At 38.3% G+C, this 23,529-nt stretch overlaps 1 protein-coding gene across 1 annotated transcript in view; it reads right to left on the bottom strand.

Annotated features, from left to right (window-relative positions):
- Positions 1 to 23,529, bottom strand: part of EDC4 (enhancer of mRNA decapping 4) — a 256,361-nt gene that overhangs the window by 141,191 nt on the left and 91,641 nt on the right. The window contains exons 10-15 of the mRNA XM_072423087.1: positions 16,614 to 16,697; positions 15,806 to 15,901; positions 8,413 to 8,512; positions 8,154 to 8,334; positions 4,515 to 4,587; positions 4,339 to 4,421 (exon numbers count right to left, since the gene is read on the bottom strand). Of these exons, the coding sequence (XP_072279188.1) occupies positions 4,339 to 4,421; positions 4,515 to 4,587; positions 8,154 to 8,334; positions 8,413 to 8,512; positions 15,806 to 15,901; positions 16,614 to 16,697 (617 nt within the window). The remainder of the gene's footprint in view (positions 1 to 4,338; positions 4,422 to 4,514; positions 4,588 to 8,153; positions 8,335 to 8,412; positions 8,513 to 15,805; positions 15,902 to 16,613; positions 16,698 to 23,529) is intronic.

Here is a 23,529-nt window from a genome sequence, read left to right as displayed (position 1 = left end):
TCTCTGAAAATAGATATCTTAGCGCTGCAGGAAACACATTTTTCCAACAACTCAGTCCCTGAATACTTACATAAAATGATCCTATATTTTGCAAAGCAAATTCAGATATGAAGAAAGTTGGAGTTCTATTATGTTTTAGAAAAAGTTTGAATTTTGCCCCTCAAGGGGTCCTTAGAGACCCAGGAGGAAGTTTTTTAATGGTAATAGGCTATGTAGGTACCCTATATCTATCTAATGTTTCAAATTATACTCCAAAAGAGGGTCAACTAGCTTTTTTTCATACCTTACTGGGTGAGATACAGCCCAAAGTGCAAGGGTCCCCTATTTTGATGACTTAAACCTAATATTAAACCATATTTTGGACAAAACAAGTATAAGCGAATACAGAGACCCCCCGAAGAGGAGTCATAAACTTTCCCTCTTAATGAGAAAATATGAACCCAACAGCTAGGGACTATACGTATTTCTCAGCCGCCAAGAACCAGTACTGACGCATTGATCATGTTTTTTTCCAGTACCACATGCTCCCAGGACTACTGGGGGCCTGTATCTTATCAACCCTTTGGTCTGATCATGACCCATTGGCTATATACCTAGAGGGCTTTTGCAGGACCCAAACTGGGTTTAGATCGAGACTTATTGAAAACTTGGTTTCCAAACCGACTATACAAAGAGAATAAGAGAATTGAAATTACGAGGCTGTTTTCAGATTAATAATTCTAGCCACAGATCTCCACCATAAATTGGGAAGCCAACAAAGCATACATCAGGGGTGAATTCATAAAAATAGGCTCCTCAAGAAAAACCTTCTTTCTGGGCTGAAACTGCAATTGGAAGCTAAGCGTACGGAACTTAATCTAATGCTCACAACTAGGGCAGAGAAATCCATACAAGTTCTTCCATTAGAGTGAGAAACCAGGCGACCTTTTAGTTAATAAATCAAACCCCAAGCCCAAAACTCAAGCACTTTTAGTGCTCAAGGATGGTAGATTGTCACAAAACCCAGAAAAAATTCTGTCAGCTTTTGAGGATTTTTATTAGCACCTATATAGTCCCAAAGACTCCACATCTCAAGAGGGGATAGATGCCTTTCTCCACGATCTTAATCTCTCAAAACTAAAATCTAAACATAACGAAATCATGGAGAGACCCTTTACGTCTGAGGAACTGGATGGTGTTTTTACATTTTTTAAACTGGGAAGCTCACCTGGCCCAGATGGCTTTTTTTTAAAATGTACTAAAAAACGTTAGTCATAATTTGACAGCACACTTGGTAGAATACTTTAATTTATTGAGAGAGGAGTGCTCTCTACTGAGGGATGTCAATGGAGCATTTATAAGTGTGATCCCTAAACCGGGGAAAGATGCGTCAGAGATTTCCAATTACAGGCCAATCTCTCTTATCAACTGTGATCTCAAAATCAAGACAAAGATACTTGCAATTTGTTTAGGCTCCTTTCTAGGGGCTTACATCCACCCGGACCAGGTGGGCTTTATGCAATATAGACAGGCCTCTGACCAAACGAGACGAGCAATCGACCTAATATCAGTAGTGCATTCAAGTTGGGATAGGGGATCTCATCACCAGGCAATGTTACTTTCACTTGACCTTCAAAAGCCTGCGATAATCTATTGTGGAAATATTTGTTCCAGGTTCTTTCAAACATGGACTTTTGCTGTTATTTTATGAACCTGCTGTTGGAACTTTATGACACCCCAGAAGCTAAAATATCCCTGGGAGGGTTCCTTTCTACCAAGCAGGGATGCCCACTCTCTCCTCTCCGGTTTGCGTTAGCAGTAGCAATGCGTACTGACCAAAATATCAAGGTAATAAAGTGTGGTAAGTTGGAGCACAAATGCGCCTTATTTGTGGACGATATATTAATGTTTGTCACATCCCCCAATTACCACCTTCTCTAACCTCTTTAAACTCCTAGATGACTTCCCTCTATGTTCAGGTCTGCAGGTGAGCAGAATTAGGTCCCAAGTTCTCAACATAAATATTCCAATAGGGATGGTAGACGCTATCAAAAGCAAGTAGGATAATAGCTGGGGTAATGCCTCCCTTCAATGTTTGGGTATACATTTGACCACATCCTAAAGCAATCTTTACAGGTATAACTATACCCCTTTGTTCAGGAAATGGTATGCTGACCTTCAGAGGTGGTCCCAATCACCTCAGTCATGGTTGGGGAGGATTGCTGCTATTAAAATGAACTTGCTCCCCAGGTTACTTATTTCTAACTCTCCCGATCTGGGTCCCAGTGAAAGAGATTGCACTCCTACAAGCAAAAATACTGAATTTTATTTGGGCGAAATTTGGGTAAATAATACTTATTTACATATAGAACCGCGGTTAGTACCATTAAATTTAAAATTACTACTGGATTTTATGATTACAGTACCTTCGAGCGGTATAAAATCTGGAAAAAGTTCAAGCAATTTCATCAAGTATCCCAATCCCCTGAAGAAGCCCTGCAGGGCAAAACGTGTCAGGTGGGAAACAGAATTGTTGTTGCAAATGTACCTGAATATTCTTTATTATTACTACTCCTTAAGTATAAGACTAGTGCATCCATGTTAGCCTAGGGCTAGCGTAGATGATCTCTGTATTGTTTAGAATGTTGAAAACAAATAAAACTTAGTGTTTTTTTTATAAAATACTTTAAACTACATTCACAATTCCAATTCAGGCTGGGCAAAATGGAGTTGACTCCTCTCTAAATTGTGGGTTGTGCTCTTTGGTGGAACACACTTTCTTACTATGTTCACTCAGTGTTTACTTGGGAATACCTGACTAACAAATGAGAGGTCCCATCTACGGAGCATTTTCACTACAGACAACTACGTTCCTTTATCAATACAATAATCAGACAAGCCCTGAAACCCATGCAGTCCACCCCATTTGAAAGTAACTGTTCCTCCATAGCCTTCACGAGAGGGCAAATTTCTAATATCTGCTCAGCTCTGGTTTTCGCTTCTGGTAAACTGAAATACATGCTGGACTGGGAATCCGAACTAGGAGTAACGCGGGAACTGGAGGACTGGTGGGATACAGTTTACTCGCTATCTAAGGTCTTCCTGAACTGCGCTCTAGTGGAAGCTAACTATAAAGTGATGCTTAGGTAGTATTTAGTGCCAGACAGATTGGCAAAAATTTTTGCCATCAGTCTCTCCAATGTGTTTCTGAGGTTGCGCCTCTAGTGGCTCCATGCTACATATCTGGTGGTCTTGCCCAGCTGCTATGGAATTCTCAGATTTTGCAGCGTGAGATTCGTAGCTCCCCAGTAGCAGCCTTATTTAGAAGATTGGATTTGGCTGTTCCCAAACCAGCACTGAAACTAAGATGATATTACTGGCGGGTAGGATCGCCTTAGCTAAAGCTTGGAAAACACCCACAATACCTCTAGAGCCTATTTTCTCCAAATTGAACTGGGTTACAGTAAATGACAAATTAACTTATACTCCAAAGAACTCCTTAAACAAATTTGACGATATCTGTGAGCCCTGGATTTTTTTTACCACAGAACATAGGTAGTGATCTGCATAATGTTACAATTAAGTTTTGTGAAGTCTTCTTCCCTGCTTCCTGTTTCCCCTTTCTTTTCTGTACTACTTTTTTTTTTACTGTTCCTCTCATGGTACTTGTTGTTCTATGTTCTCATATCAACTGAGACAAGCACAAAATGTTTAAATGCTGTTTTATTCATTTTCTTGCTTAAGGCCTAATTACTGTTTTGGAATGTTATAATTCACCATGCCTGTATGTTGTTATTTATTCAAATGGGTATTGGTCACAATTTATTTTGTTTCCTGGTATTTTTGTTATGTTCAAAAACCCAATAAAACCACTGAAATAAAAACAAAGGTTGTATACCAAGCAACATTTTCGTGTCTAAACAGGACAAACCAATTTGGACTTATTCCAAAGCAGGACTTTTACCGAGGTACCACTGTATATATTTTTATTTATATATATTTCTGATCTCTTCACTCCTCCAATGACCTACTGACTTCCTCACTCATAACCTCATCACACACACATTTAAAACGCACACACACTCAAAACTTTTATTCAAACTTGCCTACCCATCTTCTTCTGTCTTTTGATACCATCACTATTTCCCATCGCTACATATCTCCCCTCCTATTGTCTGTTACTTCCCCCACCTCCTAGATTATAAGCTCTTTAGAGCAGGGCCCTCCCACTGTCACTGTCTGTATTAGTCTGTCATTTGCAAGCCCCATTTAATGTATAGCGCTGTGTAATATGTTGGCACTATATGATTCCTGTTTAATAATATTTATTTCTCATTAATTCATTTACATGGTACATACCAAAATCTTCATGTGTGCCTTTTAAAGAATCACTTTGTGAGTACTGGTGTGCTTTAAACCTGATCTGTACATCTTGCAATGCCCTATAACAAACAAGATTTATATTAACTTTCAACAAATCAATGAATGATTCAAAACAGATAAAAAAATGTATTTCGGTATACTTAGGTACTTACTTTGTATGAACACAAAAAAGCTTTATAAGCACAGCTGTGGAATCATCCCCTTCATCAGAATCCAGTGATTCTTCTACAAAAAAAAAATAAAAAAAAAAAATTTTAGTGGCCAAGTGCAGGTACTTTGTGATACTGGCCACTACACTTATAAGTCCAAATCTATTGCTCCTGGGAATAAGGCTCTAAAAAAAAAAAAAAAAAAAAAAAAAAAAATAAAAAATAAGGGCTTCCCTCCAGTACTGTTTTTTTACTCCAAGCCCACACAGACACTGAAATGGGTATTACAACTTCCTTCCTCTTATAATTCTTACTACTCCACCTACCATGTTGTGTAAATTAATGCATCTTCTGGAAAATGGTATGGATAAAGTATCCCCCAATCTGGTAAAATAGTATCACCCTAAAAAACTCAGCCCAAAATTGAGCCCAAGATTATTTATCTTACAAGTCAAGATCCCTCCAGTAGCAATCTATTCTTCAGTGGCTCTAGAGGTTATTTGGGGAGGTAAAAGTCACCTTACTTAAATATACTACTGTGGTTTCAGTGACCCCTTCACTTTTTCAATTTTGTTATATTGCAGCTTGATACATCAAATTTTTTTTTTCTTCTTAAAATGCCAGGTTTTTGTGAAGTGAAAAAATGAGATCAGAATAAATAATTTTCCACCTTTATTGTGACATAAAATCTGCACAATTTAATCTTAACTTTGATTTATTCGTATGCTAGACGAAAGCCTTAGAAAAAAAAAACATGTAGATCGGGCTAAAATTTGCAAAACCCCGAATGAAGTCTTCCAAAAATGTGTAGGAATGAACGTTTTGGTTGCAAATCCAAAACGTAGGTTTGGCGCAAAAAAAAAAACAAAAAAACACAATACCCACAGTTAGGTTTGGAGCAGAGCAGTATCATGTACCCCAAAGGAAGCTTTCTGCAGCTGGAATTGGGGCTTTAGTCAAGATAAAGGGAATTCTGAACTAGTCACTTTTGGCCCAAAACCTTCAGGTGTCTGATAGAAAGCTGAAGATAAAGAGTAATTTCCCCTCAACACAATAACCCCAAGCATACAACCAAATCAGCAAATGGCTTCACCAAAGGAAAATGTGAATCATTCCTTTAACTGAAAAAAAACATAATGAGGATGAGAAATAAACGTGTCATTAGGATGGTTAGAACTTAGAGGAACTAAACTCAAAAACGAAAAAAAAAAATCCACTTACCTTCAATCACAGTTGAATCAAAGCACAGTTGATCGGTCCAGGTCCAGGTCTCTTCCACCGAGTCCCGCGTCGTCCCAGCATCCATCTTCGGGCCAGCGCTCCAGGCGCCACCATCTTCGCCCCCTCTTCAGGGTTCTTCCTACTACGTCACCCGACCCAGGTGTGAGATCGGGTGGCGTAGTTGGGGAAAAAAACTTGCCAATCTCACTGCATGCCCGAGCACCCAAGAGCCTCCCAGAATGCGTGATGTAGGTATCTAGGAAGGCTTTGCGCTCCCATTCTTTCTTGATCGCCTAGGTGTTGCACTTAAAGGGTTGTCTACCCTTTTAAGTAAAGTAAAAATTCTGAGTTTAGGTACGCTTTAGGATGGACAGAGGGATGCTGAACTGAAACAAGGTTATCAATAACCAGTGTGTAGAGAGGCCATTGTTAACTTACTCCTAGAGCACAGAAATGAAAGAAGGATTAGTGAAGTAGGGGGTAAGAACAGATTCAAATGTAAATTTGGTGAGGAGCCCGCAAGAAACAGCACTTTGAGAATGTCCATTAGGACTAAAGTTCCATCTAAAACATGGATATGAAAGGGTTGGGGCAGAAAAGAGGTCGTTAGGTACTAGATTGTCTAAAGATTTAAATTACTCCAGCACAATGTCGTGAGAGCTGGGTTATCAATTCCGTCATAATATTGGCTCTTGAAACTCTGCTAACCATATGCAATGAATATTAAATACATTATGGGTTGCCCTTAAGTTAAAAAAGCAACATAGGCTAAAAATTCATCTGGTCCAACTTAACCTGGGAATTCGTCTAAAATTCATGGCTGAAGCACAACAACCAGCAATTCGATATTAAAATTTGTGTAGAAACAGCAGGAATTAAAATTCTATTGCTAAACCTTCCTGTTATTTATAGTTAAAAGTAAAACTAAGAGCTAAACTAAGTAGGTTTCTAAATCCAATTACGAGATACATATACATCATGAAAGAAACAAAAAACTTCCTTAACTTTCCTTCTCTTTACTGGCACATCCACCATCATTTGCTTCTTAAAGACTACCCCCTCCCAGAGGTTGTGCCATCAAAACCAAAAAGGAAGACAGAACCATGTCTTGCCAGGTGATGATTAACATGGCTTGTGAATCAGCAGTGAGTGCTGACAGACAAGCCTCTGCAACATTTTTACAACCCCATGAACAGAAAGCAGGCAGAGTCTACATGAACATCCAACACTGAATTTTAAAGAAAAGCAACATCTTTGCCCCACAGAGGAAGCTATTTTTGGTGGGCTTAATGGGAAGTCTAAAAAGCTATTTGTGAGACACTCAAGTGGGATCAAGAAAATACTTTAATTACTGAAGCAAAAAAATATGGAACATTTTATTTTTAAATAGGAGGCAAAACATAGGCTGTTACATTTTACAAGTTTCTGAAAAGTAAACTGTCCAGGTGAAATACTGCTGCCTAACTGGATGACTAGCTATAAAGAAATTTCACACTGCATTGATGCATGCTTGTTATGGATATTATTATTAAACTTGATTTATATAGTGTAAACATATTACGCAGCGCTGTACAATTAATAGGGATATATATTCCTAAACTAAAGAAAACTGCATCGCCCAGTACAATTTGTCGATCCCTTCAAAACAGGAAAAGAAAAAAATTAATAGAAATAAAGGGACAACGTTAATGCTGGGAATATTTTACCCTCTTGGACATGAACAGTTAGGTCATAGGTAACAGCAATGAAAAAGTTTAGGTCATCTTGAGCCTACCCATCAAGATTGAGGGGAAAAAAAATAAAAAAGTAGAAGATGCTTGGGCAGGGACAGTGGTGGTAAGCAGGGGTGAAGTTGTATACAAAAACAACCAACCAAAAAAAACAAAAAACAAAAAAAAAAAGTCCTTCCCCACTACACCTCTGCCTGTGTCACTCAAAGGGAAAGACACCTCCCTCAGAGTGATGTCATGATACCAGAACCCACCCACTCTCCTCTCAGGTCTGAGCCTGCAAAAGGAGAATGGGGTGTTCTGAGACAACCATCCCACCACCCTGAACCTGAAATTCAATAAGGGAAGACTGGGTCCGCAGCTCTGGCCAGTGCGCCCCCCAGTGGGGTCCTTCTCTTGACACCGCGTGGGGGTTTGACGGGGGGGGGGGGGGGGGCATACCAGCCAGAGACTTATACCACCAAAGAATTCTTTGTAAAAAAATAAAATAAAGCAAGCGTGCCCACTCCTGAAAAAAGTGGGGCACGGTGTTCCTATCCTATTTAGTTAGTTTAGATGATCTTATCAATCACATACACACTGTAGGTAAAACAAAACAATGTAACCACTTAGTACGTGCTGCTGGACTGTTTTGTGGTGGGAAATCCAACATAAATCATATTGCAAAATAATAAATTTGTTTTGATCTTACCCGCTGCACCAGGGTTATCATTTTCTGCCTCTGACAAGAGAACTTCAGAATGTCTTATATGACGACATACATCCTTGATTCCAAAACTTAAAACTGGGTGAGTCAGCAGAAATTCTGAAATTGAAGTGAAAGCTGCCCTGCCATCTTCCTGGTTCTGCTGTAACTCCATTACATATAAAACCTGCAAACAAATTAGAAAACCCTTTATACCAGGTAAATGTAAAACTTTTGATTGATAAAACAAAGTGACTATAAATACCTTTCTCTGAACATCAGTGAGAATCAAAAATTCTGCAGACAAATCCAGAGAGACTTTTAACCCAGGCAAAACACTGGAGCTAAACGGGTCTGGAGAAAAACTAGAGAGAAGTATAAAAAAAAAAAAAAAAATTTAAATTACTAGAAGCTACAATGAAAGTTTCCCTGTATATTGTCTTCATTATTCATTTTAAAAAATCCTAAAAAACTGAAATAATGAAAATTAAAATTTTTGGGGTGGTTGCCTTGTTGAAATAGCCATTTAAAGGGCATTTCCTCTTTGGCACAGGGCAACATGACTTATTCTAGTATTAGTAGAACTAGTAGAAGAAAAAAGGAAAAAGACATGCTTCTGTAGGGCAAAACTTTTTTCTCAAAAACTGAAATTGCATTTAATTATTGATTCTATGCACTAAACAGAGTCCTCCTGTGCTAGACCTAAGCTAACATGGGTTCACTAGAGATTAAAAAATGGTCAAAACGCATTAAACAATGTATAACAACAAATCTTGTTTATAATTATTGATAGTTAGTGGAGTTAATTATTTGGCGATTACGATATTACAACTGAAAGATTACTATTGTTCACCTAACTAAACCGAGATGGGTTGTTTCAGTACAATCTGTGACTTTTATGTTATAATGTATGCTAAATTCTTCACCATTTTAGAATCTGTCAACAGTCTCTTCATTAAACCAGAGAACCAGAGCTGCAGTTGTGGAAAGTAGGAAATGTGAATGTAATTGGTTGTTGGTAGCCGATTCGTGGTGGTACAGTGGCACGGGTGGATTAGTGGCAGCCGTCCAAACCCTCTTTTGGCCAGTCAATGTTTTCTTTGGCTAACCTTTTCAACATGTCTTTTTTTGGGACTTTGCAGGAGCTTCTTCACACTTGGTTTAACATAGAGCCATACCTGGAGCTGATTATTGGAGTCTTTGCTATTTTGGCTATTCTTCTATCTATTTGAAAGGTAGTTTTCTATTTCGTTCAACATGTTTCAGGCTTTGGATGCCATTTTAAAGTATTTGAGATCATTTTACCTAAACAGACCATTGTTGGCTGCACTTCTTGATATGTTTTCCTGTCCAGTCAACTTTTTATTATCAAGGTACGCTGTTCTTATTAACAATCCCTGGAACAATGATTTTTACTCAGATTTTTAGATAGAAATACACTATTTACAAGCATGTACATTTGCTGCCTTCCTTCCCTACAAAACGGACTATAATTTAACCCATTTTTTCACATTACTAACTGAAAAAAAAATAGCAGTGTAGAGTTAACAGCCTAATGTACCTTTTCTTCACTTTCTGTAAAGGAATAACACAAATCTGATAATTTTTTTTCATGTTTTGTTTGGAATTAATTTTTTTATTTAAAATGTATTACATTTTAAAAACATCAATAAAAAAAGAAATTATATAATTTCACCACAAAAGCTCACAAAAATATGTAGATTCCATAACATCCACCCATTAAACCTATGTAACATTAAAAGCTTCCTTTTGCCCCTCATCTTCCACTATTAACTGTTCCATGTGTCACAGATGCTCAAGCTCTACCACCCAATCATGTAATGAAGGTGTAGAAGTCGATCACCAGTACCTAGGAATGACCAGCCTAGCCTAACTGCTAAAGGAAAATATCTAAAAAATGTAGGTGACCCATGACTTAAGTAACCCAGGTATCATTGATAGAAGGGCCAACTGCATGGGAGTTGACTATTGATTCATCACAAGAGATATTATGTATCAGGAACATCCTATCCCAAAATGAATTAATCGCCAAGCATTCCCACCAGATATGAAGTAAGGTACAGGTTTGTTAGCAGAATCTCTAACATACTTTCAGATGCCTGGGGGGAAAACTGGTAAATTACCACTGTACAACTATCATAATAAAGATCCCATACTCTCAAAGAGGTCATGTGTTGAAAAAAGGCAAAGAATTATATTGAGGTATCTGAGCTTCACTGAGCTATGCTAATGACTAAAGCTCTATCAAAGCTATGTGTAGAAAGGGGGTATTTTATTACTGAAAAAACGTATCCACATTCTCGTCTGGTTTAGCCCTCTTTCCACTGTCCATCTTTCAGGTAGACGGTATATAAGCTGACCTAAGGTGAGGATGTAACCTTTTTCACTAAACCATTCTGCTACATTTTTCTCCATACTGATAGTAAGATTTCTGGACACCCTATTATCTGATAAAAATAGTCATAGAAAGTAAGAAAACACTTTCTCCCACTAACTCCAGAAAAATATCACCCGAGATATGTGTACATGATTCCACGCATCTATTCCAAGATTCCTATTTTTACCAACGTATGTTTCATCTCTAACACTCTACTCTTTTTCAATCATGATCCATGCATTGTCAGCACTCCATGCACCACAGCTTTTAAGGCCACCAACTGAATCAATAAAGAGGTGTGGTTCTTGGTACGATCATGAAAAAATTTGTAATAGTCTTAGTCATCTCTTGCGTACAGACCACATCTTTGAGCAAAGAGTCATTGAGTTTCCAAGTCTATTGTTGAACCATGCTTTGGGGAAGTAAAAATTAAATTGTAGTAGTAAGGTAGCAGCTTTAGGTTCCCATTCCAATATATGATGAACAGGAAAAAAAAAAAAAATCAATGTATGAATATGAATGATGAGCTGTAGAAGAGAAAATAAAATCCTTGTCTGCAGTATGTAAAATCTTCCCAAACATCTACCAAGTGAACAATTCTTAAATATATTTAGTTTGGAAAAAGAAATGGCTGAATTTACCTATAGTAGTGTTGATATCCGTGTTGATAGTATTTTTCAGTTCGGGATTATCTGGATCTATTCCTATATATATTAATTTTTTGTTTCTTAACAATTGCTCAATATAATTAGTAGTTTTATCAACTCCTCTTTTCTCCTTGTTAAATCCAGGTTAGCATGTACATATTGTATAGGTATAGTGCCCTCTAGGTGCTTTATCCATGCACTATACTTCCTATTTCTCATTTCCGAGTATTGGAGCGCATATTTGTGTTCCATACTCCGGAAGTTGACACGCATGACATCACTTTCAGTGTGCCTGCGCAGACATGGGCACATTTTTGGCTTTTTTTCATGTGGATCATTACACTAAATATGTGGCTCTGCTGGGGATGCATTTATCTCAGGACACAGCTCAAAATTCTAAAATCCAATTTAGTTATCATCTTTCTTGTGTTTGTTTTCATCTTCATTTGGATGGGCTTCCAGGAACCCTCCAATCTTGCATATATCCCTACTTGGATGCTTTTTTGATCTTCGAGACATTCAAAAGTGGCTCCCTCGTCATACAGGTATACAGAAAGATATGATGATCCAAAATCCCTTTTAGGAGTCTATGTGATCCTATTATTAGTTACCTAGTATGGCCATTATATCTGCCAAACATCCAGTTAGTGACCTTTGACTATTAGATGTTTATAATAGCTAGATTAGTTTGTAAAATTGTCCTATACTGATGTATTCTTTATCTAATTAGTGAATTGCATTATATATGGCCATGTCAATAATTACTAAGTACTTACATTAATGGGCTGGCGTGAAATTTAGCTTAAAGTACAGGGATTTATCATTTCTTATAAATTCTTTAACATTATACCAAAAGTGAATTTCCTAATTTACTATGGAATAGCCCAGTAGTGTCCTGTCGTCTCTGCACCTCCAGCATCGCTAAATCTGTGGTGTGTGATCTTGAAACTACAGGTTCCATTATGTGATTTATCTTTTGGGAGTATTTTTAATGAGAATGACAGTTTCATGTAATGCCAATTCTGTTATATTTAATTTTGCTATTTTGTAATTATATCAATTCTTCTTGTTTTTGTTTTTTGCTTAAGATTGTTGTATATGGAGATATCATGTCTGCTAATCATTCCTGAGAAATCTAAAAATGCTGCAAAATGCATTAAATGAACTTTGGAAGGGAGTTTCTTGTAATAAAAGAATTTGCACTCGAGATCTATGCATGTTGTATAATATTTGTGAATGTTTATTTAGACTAATAAATCCATTAACAATTACAGATCGAAGCGTGACTTTTTGGGCACTGGTTTCTCCGCAAGGCAAAAAAAAAAAATAACAAAACTAAGAACAGCAAAGTGGGGGTGACAACTCATCCATATTCAGGGCCCAAAGCACTTCTATTTAAACATCAGTCAAGGTCACATGGAGACCCTGGTCATGTGCCAAAAGTGCCAAATTATAAGGGCTTCGAGAATTAATCCAGGGAATATCATGAGCATCACTATCTTCATCCTCTACCTACATCACTCTTAATAACAACCAACATCGCTGCTGAACTGACCTCCTTCATCTGCCTGCACGTAATCTGCATTTATCCCTCCATCTACAGGTATACTGTGCAATATGACTGCCATTCCCATTCTGTGTGCAATTTCCATCTGATAGTTTTGTTCTACCATACCATAGACAAAGAACAGCAAAGCGGAGGTGACAACTCAACCGGGGAGCTTGATATACCTATTTTATCATCAAGCCTAGCCGTAATAATATCAATACACAACAGCAACCCATTTATTATCATAAAACACAATCAATTCACTTAAAAAAAATTTAAAAAAATTACAAGTCACAGCTGTAGAAGCTTGTAAATCCACAATTAGCAGGGGCAGATCTGTAGGGTCTCTAAATATATGGTTACGACTATCTTTCCAAATTACCAACTGAAAAGGAAAGTCTTATTTATATGTTTCGTTCACGGAAAATATTAAGCAAAGGGATATGAAGGGAATAGCCCTCATGACTTTCTTTATCCTAAAAGAAGTGGATTTTACACATAATCCTGTGCCATGGACATTGGGGGTCAACAATATGTACACCCCACACCCTATAAACTCTACCAATCTCCAATTCTCCCTCTGCTGGTACATCTAAGAGTTTTGAAAAATAGATTTAGTTGCTGACTGCAAAGATGAATTTGGTACCAACTCTAGCAAACCTCTATTATGGATTTTATTCCTTAGACTTTGGTTCGCTACTTTATCCAGTAATGAAAACAAGTACCTCATTTGCTTATCCTGTCTCTTAAGTGTCTCCTGATGAGAAAATATTTGAGTAGACAGATCCGTGCGCATATCCTGCAGGGCTTTCATTGAAAAAAGACACCTGCTGGACTGTATGATGAATTGACTGAAATGCCTCCTTACAGCTGGTCTCTAGGTGAAATATCTATAAAAGTTTTTTTCTTCATCTGGTTAATCAATCAACTACTGCCACATCTCTTGATCAACTGAACATAAACCACCAAAAAGCACAAATGGAACCTTTTAGGCAGTACTACATTTCATTATTCATACATTATTTTTACCCAAGATATCACATAAAAACAATATTTATTTATCTATTTATTAAATAAATATTGTTGTTTTTATGTGATGTCTTAATAGGAATTGGGTAAAAATAATGTATGAATAATGTAATTTATTACTGCCTAAAAAGTCCCATTTGTGCTTTTTGGTTGTTTATGGTCTCTAGGTGAGCTATATTATTTTCTAGCTCAAGCCTAGTTGTCAAAGCTTTCTCTCTCAAATGTTCTTACCAGTCTCTTTCCCCAGTATCTGCTGTAGTTTCCAAAAATAGGAGAGACTACTGAAGAGGTACAGGAAGTTGGGCTAGATGTCCATGTTGAAGCTGCAGCCCGTGTCTGAACCTGCGCTTCTGCCACAATGGAATCTAGCTCAGAGGATGCTTGAACCCGAGGTTTTGCAGCCTGGGAACGCAGTGTATGATCTCCTATCACACAGTCATTGTTATACTATTTGTACATCTGTATACAAGCGCTTGATACATACACAATGGCATGCAACTGTGGATACATTGAAAACCCAAGCAACGCAGCAGTAAAATTCCTGTCAATTTCCCAGTCACCTTTAATTAACTAATATGAAGTTTTTGGAGTCAACCACCTTGTCATGCCGTTCAGTAAAAGTTTGTGGTCAACCTTGACTTTTAAATGGCTCTTAAATTATGGTGGTGAGCAGACTGGAGACAAGGGGGTGTATTTTCTATCTGTTCAGAAAGGTAAGTGGGACAAGAACAGTGGAGGCATTTGAAGGCAAAGTACAGGAGCTGGAATAAATTTTAAGGTTAAATGGAAGCCAGCAGAATTGAAGCTGACGCCAATACAGATAACAGTGTTATTAATGGTTAGAAATGTGTCAGGGGGAGATTTTAAATGTATGGAGGGGGGGATGATGAGTTTTATGATAAAATGGCTGACAGGCAGCATGAAACCTTATCCAGGACTGAGGGAGACAGGTCAGGGGTGGACAGATGGATTTGATTGTCATCAGCATGGTACCGTAATCCAAAGGAAGATAAGAGTGAGGAGGTGTACAGAGAAAAGAGGACCGGTCCCAGAACTGACCCTTGGGGAACACCAACAGTCAGACACGTAGGAAGCAAACTAAGAGAGAGAGATAGCAGTGTCACTGATACCAATGGAGCGCATGATACAGTGAGCGATACCCTTCACTGGGAGAAGGACAGGAGCTATGGAAAGATTGGACAGCAGTTAGAAGGTAGAGAGGAGTCTAGTGAGAGTATCTTCAGGATAGGAAGAATAATGGCATAATTGAAAGCAGAGGGTTAGATACAAGTAGAAAAGGAGAGGTTGAATAGTTTGGTTAGTGAAGGAGTGGGCATGGGGTAGATTAGGGATTTAAGGCAGTTTGAGAATAGGTTGTTTGCAAGGTTATGGATACCTTTCTGCCATTGGCCAGATCTAGGATGTGGCAACATGGAAAAATTAGTTAGGTTGAAGGTGAGGAGGTTGTGGTCAGAAAAAAAATGGAATGATCAGTTGTCAAGGTTGGTGAAGTTGTAGAGTTTGGAAAATACCATGTCTAAAGTGTGTCTGGTGAGGTGTGCAGGGCCTTTATGTTCTGTGTAAATCCAAAGGAGGAGGTAAAGAAGAGCACTTTACCTGAGAAAGACAGGTTGGGGTCACCCACTGCAATAATAAGGTCACCAAGGATGAGGGTGGGCAGGTCATGGGAAATGAGGATAGAGGGCGGTAGACACAACAGCAAAAAGCAGGCCTCCAAACGAGTGCAGCAACAGAGGCAGACTTAAGAGTAAAGCCAAGTTTTAGTGAAGTTCAGGGGTTGGGAGGGCACAATTTTAACTTCCCCTCCCGCGAGGCACTGTCCTTCTTTTAAAACAACTCAGCCTGAAGGCTGTAAATAGAAAAAAAATGGGTAACAAAATACCAAAGTAAAAAAAGAACAGTACAGAAGAAACAGGAAAAAGGAAAGAAAAAAAAACTCCTTTGACAATAAAGATAAACCTTTAAAATGAAATACAATGTCCATAAGCAATTTTTAATGGCAAATGTATCTCACCATATAGTCTGCAGACATGTCCATGAGACTGTGCACCACATTTTAAGCTCTCTGTTCTGATCTGCTCCTGTGATTAAGAATCTCCAAAATGGAACTCTAAGGGCAAATGAGAGAAAAAAATATTTGGTGACAACTTTTAGGTACATCTCATTTAAGAATTTATTTTCAAGATACTCCACTAGAGGGGCAGTGGTATATATTTATACATGCTTTCCCCCACACGATTGCCATATTTGTTTCATATACTTTTAGAGAAAGCAAGATGTGCATAATAATATCTGTCAGAGCTACACTTGCCTTTTACCTGGCATAAAAAGTCCTTATAAATAGGCAAGTTTAGAAAGAAAAATTCCACAGAACAAATAAAATATAACCAGGGAGATTGACAGAAAAAAGGCAAGAGTTTACATTGCAGAATACACATGCTATGTCCTACTGCATCCTTTAGGACCATACCTACATCAGAATGCTGTTCTTTTCTGAGCTGTCTACCAAACTATGGTTTTCAGTTGCTCTTCCACCCCAAAAATTCTGACAGGATCTTCACTACAATAGATTACTTACCAATAAACAGGAATACATGGTTGTTGTTAAAGATGTTTGAACTGAGTTAGTAAATGCTAAAGCTTTACCTAATTAGAAAGACAGGGTGAATTTGGGTGGACTATATGGCTTTAAATATGCTGCAAGTATAGTTAAGTGCACAGAATTTAGACTTGTCACATTCATCATTTTTTCTAAATCTATATTAGGTCTTCTTTGCCTGGAATTTTTGATTTCTACATGGCAAAAATGAAAAACATCTTACTCTGGGTCTTGTTTCTTGTGGTTGTCACAGAAAAGCAAGCAAGAAACAGGTCTTCCACTGTGTGGTTTCCACTCATGAAGACATCTATAAAAAAAATATATATATTTTTGTAAAATATTGGTAATTGATTGGAAAATATTACTTATCACAATTTAAAAAATTAAATAAATATTAACATCAGAGTGTGTTTAGATAAATCAACTTTTCATAATTGTGGCTGCGTTTTTAAATCATAACATCTGAAATCAGACCAAATTGGTGTGAACAAAAGTTTACTTTAAGAAATAGAGCTGATAATATAAACACAAGTTGACTCCAGTTTAGGTTAATTGACAGTATTCAAACCTGTAACCTCTTTGAATATAATCATTGCCTGTGGCAAGACTTACAATCCTGGACCCTTAAGGGCCTTTATGTGGTCTGGCCAATTCAACAAATCAAAATGAAAGTTCTACCAAAACTACACAATTTACTCTTAACTCGCTCACTTCACCTAATCAATAGGTTAATTTGGTCACCTAAGCATGCCAGAATAGAGAGACATTGTCAGTCTCCCTCAATACTATAGCTGCATTTACACGGAGCAATTGAAGACTAGCTGACTTACTCACTAAACGAATAGAAGTTTTAGTTGCTAGGGATAAAAAGAGGGTCAGATAACTGTCCTGCAGAAGCTGCATGTAAAAGAAATGACACAGGAGGAGAGGACCCTGCACAAAAGAGCTTACCATCTAAAAGGTGGGGAAAGTTGCACACATAATTAATCGATTAAAGGGGAATATGGAAGGAGACTGAAGCAAAGGCCATGTACCTGGAAGGTCTCTTGATTCTCCAGACTGTTAAGGAGTGTGCCAATGTAGGGCAGTAGTATAGCGTATAGACTTTACTTTAAACTAAAAGTGACAGGTCGACACGCCTTTTCCCGCCCACAACCACGTCCTCTCCACCCAAAACCCGCCCATGCTTCATCCAAGGCTGTCCTACGTCCCTCCCATCTCCTGCCTACCGCCCGCCCCCTAGCCCTCCTATATTCCACCCACTCTCCACCCATTCACCGCCTATTGTCCGGACATGTCCTCCCTCCCCCTCCACCTATTTACCGCCTATTGTCAAGATATGTCCTGGAATGTCGAGGGACTTTTTAAAACAATTTACGACTATGTTTAATACTATAAATATAATAAAAGATGAGTTATGTGCTTAAAACAAAATATCTTTATTTACTTCGTTCCACGTTACATCTATTTATTATCACAGTAGGGTATGCATGTTTGATTGTAATTACAACGCAGACATAATTGTTTCAATCGCTTTGCTACATAGTCACGTACAACGTAGTCCTTTCTTCTAAAATCGTTTGTTAATGTTTTTAATACATTATTAAAACGCATGCCTTTAGCAATACAATGTAAGATATAAATGCAGTAATTGCCAAAGACCAAACAAGCGGCGTCCTGTATTTGTCTATTTTGATATCTTTTAATCTTGGAATTTTGCGATAAAAATTGCAAGAAGTCATCAGGAAATATTTCATTTTCAGGCGATATTCCATAACTATCAAAAAATTGACAAATCATTTGCGCATAAAATAATTAAAATTCAGTGCTTTCCCCTCTGATGCGATTTGTCCGCATTTACAATATAGGCCGCCGGTCTGTTCATTACTTTATTTCTTAGTAATAAATCACACAGGAATACCCCTTGAAAGATGCAGCGGGCGTGTAACTGCACCTTGAAAATTAGGTTGAAACAGTCTTGCGGGTATCTGCTGGCCATCTAAATTTAAGACAGCATAATTTACATTGTAGTGGTTGAAGCACAAAGGATTTCTCTGGTAATTACGCAAAAACGAATCGTGCACAAACGCTAGTATTACAGTCTTTGGAATATTTCCGAGAAAGATTTTCGTGGTTCAATATGCGCGTGCCAGTAGGAAAACTTTACACTTTTAAGAGATGCCCGATCGACAAAGTACTTTGCGTTAGCTGTTAACCGAGCACGACTGTGGCCTATTCTCACGATACGTGAACTCTTTTGACATACGCGACTCGTGCTGTATTTGTACTTTAAATTGGGTAGCTTCACCAGACATAAGACAGAAAGAATCTTAAGTTTCTGGTGAACTTTATCTTTAGATCTAATTCATTCAGTATCAGCTTTGGTTGATTAAATAAATCGGCGTAAATGAGCCCCATTAATTCAACGCTTTTAGACAAGTCTCCCCATTCAAGTCTAGTGCTCAATTACTGAGAAACAGAAAACCTCAGCCAATCACAAATTTTCAAACATGGGCTTTAAAAGCCTCAGGGTAAACCCTGGGGAAACAGTCCGTGTAGACAAAGCCTTAAGCATCTAAAAAATCATCCTCTAAATCACTAACCCTTTTGTTCCAGTTCTACAATACGCTTTGTATTTATTGTTATTATTATTATTAAACAGGATTTATGTAGCACCAAAATATTACGCAGCACTGTACATTAAATAGGGGTCATAATTGACAGACGAATACAGACAGTGATACAGGAGGGAAGGACCCTACCCCGAAGAGCTTACAATCTAGTAGGTGGGGGAATTTACACACAATATTTGAAGATATATTGGTTAAAGACATTTCAATGGACTTTGGTAATGTATCAAATATTTGATAAAAATTTTGGTAGTAGTATCTTAAACATCCCCCGCCATAATGTTAGATTTCGGGGATGTCATAGAGATAGTTTTAATCCATGAGTCCTCAAGAGTTATTTCTGAGGATTTTTCTACAGGAGGAAAGGAAAGTAGTGACCAGAGTGTTTACCAGTAGGAGTAGGTGTGACCAGAGTGTTTACCAGTTCCTTTAGTTTTAAACTTTGATATTTTTGTCCTTGTGTTTTGCCATGAATTGTCAATTTTTGAAGGTAAGGAATTATACCATCAAAAATACTTTAGTGACAGGTTTCCAAACTCAAATAATAAACGAAAAAAGTAATTAAACCCTTTCACATCTAAATATCATTACAATCCCCAAAAAAGAAAAAAACGTTCGCCATAATTCTTCTTTCTTTGTAAATTACAGTCACAATCCCAGCTGTTCCGCCATTAATAAAAAAAATTTAAACTGCAGAAGAAAAAGATCATTTAGACTTATCTGAGTATGCAGCCTGTTTGGCTACCAAGATCTTCTCCCTCAGGCCACCACACGTTTCGAAGTGTGTGCCGGCAGATTCAAACAGCAGAAGGCAAACACTATGCTGGCAGGTCTCCTTGCCTGTGCCACCGGGTTCCAGCCTGACACTCACCCCACACACATGCCCTTTCTCCGATGTGGATACCCTCCAACTAAAGTGGAATGTCATTTATGGTCAAGTTTATTATATAACTTTTATTTTAATATGTTTCAGTAAACAGGTAAAATAACAAATTTACACTTTCAGACAACACAAGTCAACGCAATTAGGTTCGCCATGTCTTGCCCTGCCCACTTTTTGACCATCCAGCTACAGCTTCCCACCACCCGGTTGAAAAAAATTTCTGGGGAGAACACTGCAAAGTCATTGTATATCTTTGGGAGAGTTTTTTGTTTTTTTATTAAGACACCAATCTTCAGGGAGCTACACTCCTGAGCTCTTTACATTCCATCAGAATTTCTCTCCATCCCTGTCTCTATCTTAGTCTTCTGAGGAAAAATAATTCCCACAGAACTCAAATATGAATGCTTGAAATGAAAAACAGTTTGTTGGGCCATGACCCACACTAGACAGTTGCATTACAAGAAAGGCAACAACGCTGATCCTCGCTTGGCATGAAAACTAGCTGACTCGCATTTTAAATCCTTCCCTATGGCTATTAAAAACTACCAAACTATTCCTCTTCATGGTCCTTCTAAAACCACCTCTGTCAAACAATATTACAAAAAACTATCAAGACACAGCCCAGACTTAACATGTTTTTTTCCATGCAAGGTTGAATCCTATATTGCTCGGATCTCTATCCTGAAGGTTACCTCGGGTTTGAAGAGGCTTAACAGCCCAATGCCCCTTGAGGAGCTTTTCAAAGATATCCAGTTTCTCCCCTATGATAAAGTCCACATGATATACCATATCTCTATCATAAGGATTTCTCCCCACCTCAACACTTTGTTCAATGATGTTCTAGAAGGGAAACCAATTCCTCCATTATTGTTGGCCTCTCGCATCACTGTTGAGGACAAACCTGGAAAAGACCCAATTCTATCACATACCTAGGGGTGCAGAGTACCTCGTCCTATAACCTTCTGTACACAAAGCACTTTCCTCCCTTTCTCTAGGAATTCCACAGCTCAATAAACAAATGGAAATTGTATCCTTTATCTCTACTAGGGAGATTTGCCTCTGTGAAAATATTGCTGGGCATAAAAAAAGCATCATAGACTGGCAAAACAGTTAATGTGTACTCCCAAAAACCTGGATGATATGCAAGTCCCCGCTTTTTATATTTAGCAGCTTACTTAAGGTGTTTGCCACCTTGGTCCTCTTTACATCCTCGAGTGTCTGGAAGAAGATCGAGCCGTGCTGGCTTGCTCCAGTTCATCATATTGTGATCCTGTGGGGCTCCCCCCATCTACTCCCGATTCTGACCTTTTTTTTAACCATGATATTCACCAGGAATAGGTGGAGGAAATGAAGAAAAAATGTAACCTCTTCAACATCCTTAATTATACTCATGCCTTTTATCCTGATAACCTTACTCCTGGAATGTCAGGTCCCTGGAAGGAAAAAGCCTGGTTTCACCTACATCACCATGCATTCTGTAGAAATTAGAATCTATGCATTTGCTGTACTCAGGAATAAATATAAGATATTTCATGTCCCTTTTTACACCTATCTACAAATCAGACATTTTGCACTACCCCTACATTTCCCTTCAGGCCTTACACCCTTTAAAAGTATCTGTTAAGATAGTCCTTGCTCCAAATGCCTTATCTCAATTATTATTAAGCTCATGCTAAGTGTCAATCGTCCATCCACTACTAAATTTCCATATTTATTGACATAGGAGAGGGTCATAGGTTTTGAGCTGTCATTTGTAGTGTGGTCAGATATTTGGAAAGCAGCACAAGAGTTCTATTTGCACTGCATACAAGGCGAACTATGAAATACTATTGCGTTGGTACCACACTCCGGAGACTCTTCACCATCTTTCCTACTACCTAGCCCAGATGGAAAACATCTCCCCCATTCAATGGATGGCTTTTACAGATGTGTTCAAAAATATCTTATTCTATTTGTACAAGGTTATGTAATGGAATATCTTACAGCCCTCAATCAGGATACATTATACAAATGTAAATCGGACATGGGAAATGTCTGAGATTTTGGATAAATGGAAGGCGATTAAGAGGACCTGATGAGAGTGATGTAGATTAGGTGATGATGAATGAGGAATGTTAAATTACCACTTTAGTTGGTGCTGGTCCTAAGATGTATTCCATAATTGCACTTAAAATTGTCACTAAGATGCTAGCATTTGAATATGCCCAATGCTAAATAAACATGGCCCCTAGCATAAACTAATTTTACAAATATTTCATGTTTTTGGAGGAACTATACTCAAAAAAAGAAAAAAAAAAAAAAGACATTTACCTTCAATACCGCAGGGCAGTCTGTTCACTCCGGGGAGGGGGGGGTTGGGGGGGGGGATGTCTGGCATGAGGTTCTGCATCGTCTCGGCATTTGTCCCAGAGCCAGCACTGCAGGCAACGCCATCTTCCTCTTCTCTTCCTGGTTCTTCATCCTACGTCACCCGAGCCAAGCGCGATTGGGTGATGTAGGATGCTCTCTACCCTTTTATCTAATGTGAAAATTCTGAGTTTAGGTATGCTTTAACAAATGTAAATGTAGTACATGTTTCTGGAATCCTACTTTTTTTATTCAGAGGTAGCATTTTACTTAACTATCAGGATGCAGTTCCAAGATTAAATGTGGTTCTATCTGCATCTAATTTAACCTACCATTTACAGAAATCTCAAAATAGGGTGATCTACTGTGTAGCATTCTTGATTTTGATGGAATTAAATGTTTTTAAAGGGAGGGATGTTAATCTATGAATGCGATATGCATGATTCGGTTTGTTGGCAGTTTACTTTTCTGAACTTGGACCTCTAGGGTTGATGTTCTAAAACTATCTGAAGAAATATGTAGCATTATGAAATGTTTTCAACATTATCTAGTTTTCCTGATATACATGGTGTAAAGTCGAGTGTCTGGGCTCCCCACGGGTAAATACTTAGGCTCTTGGCATTTTACAAGAAGAAAAGGGAGCACTGTCAAGGAGTTGATGGTGTAGGCCATGGTAAAGAAAAAAGTGTTAAGGGAAAAAAAAAAAAAATAAATAATTTGCAATCCCTAGTTGTGGGAGTGAGCCAGCGGAAGAGAGAAGTGGGCCCCATTGTGGTGCCTGAAGCAAGGTAGCATGAGCCAGACCCTACCAATGGAAATACGAAATCAAATCAAATCAATCAGTGTATTGATGGGAGTGACCAAACTAATGTAGACATGGTTACCGTTTTAAGTATGGCAAACCATATGGTTTACCCTAGAGAAGAAGTAAACTGTAAAATGGCCAAAACAAAAAAAAAATACATTTACCTTAAATTCCACAGCGCAGTTGATCAGTCTGGGTGGGGGTGTCTTCCCATTGGGTCCCGCGACGTCCTGGCATTCGTCCCAAGCCAGCGTGCCAAGTGCTGCCATCTTCGCCGCCTCTTCCGTGTTCTTCTTCCTACGTCATCCGACCCAGGTGCGAGATTGGGTGATGTAGGTTGGAAAAAAAACGTGCAGATTTCACTGCGCATGTGTTGCTCACTGCACATCCATTCTACTTAGATGGGTCTGCAGGTAATCTAGGAGTCCATGACTCAACAGTCCGCTTGAAACAAAAAAACTGAGTATTTGAAGAA

The sequence above is a fragment of the Pyxicephalus adspersus genome, chromosome 9 (genome assembly GCF_032062135.1).
Source record: "Pyxicephalus adspersus chromosome 9, UCB_Pads_2.0, whole genome shotgun sequence".
Classification (NCBI taxonomy): Eukaryota; Metazoa; Chordata; class Amphibia; order Anura; family Pyxicephalidae; genus Pyxicephalus; species Pyxicephalus adspersus.
Note: the sequence above shows the minus strand (reverse complement) of the source record. Positions and strands in the feature narration are given on the sequence as shown.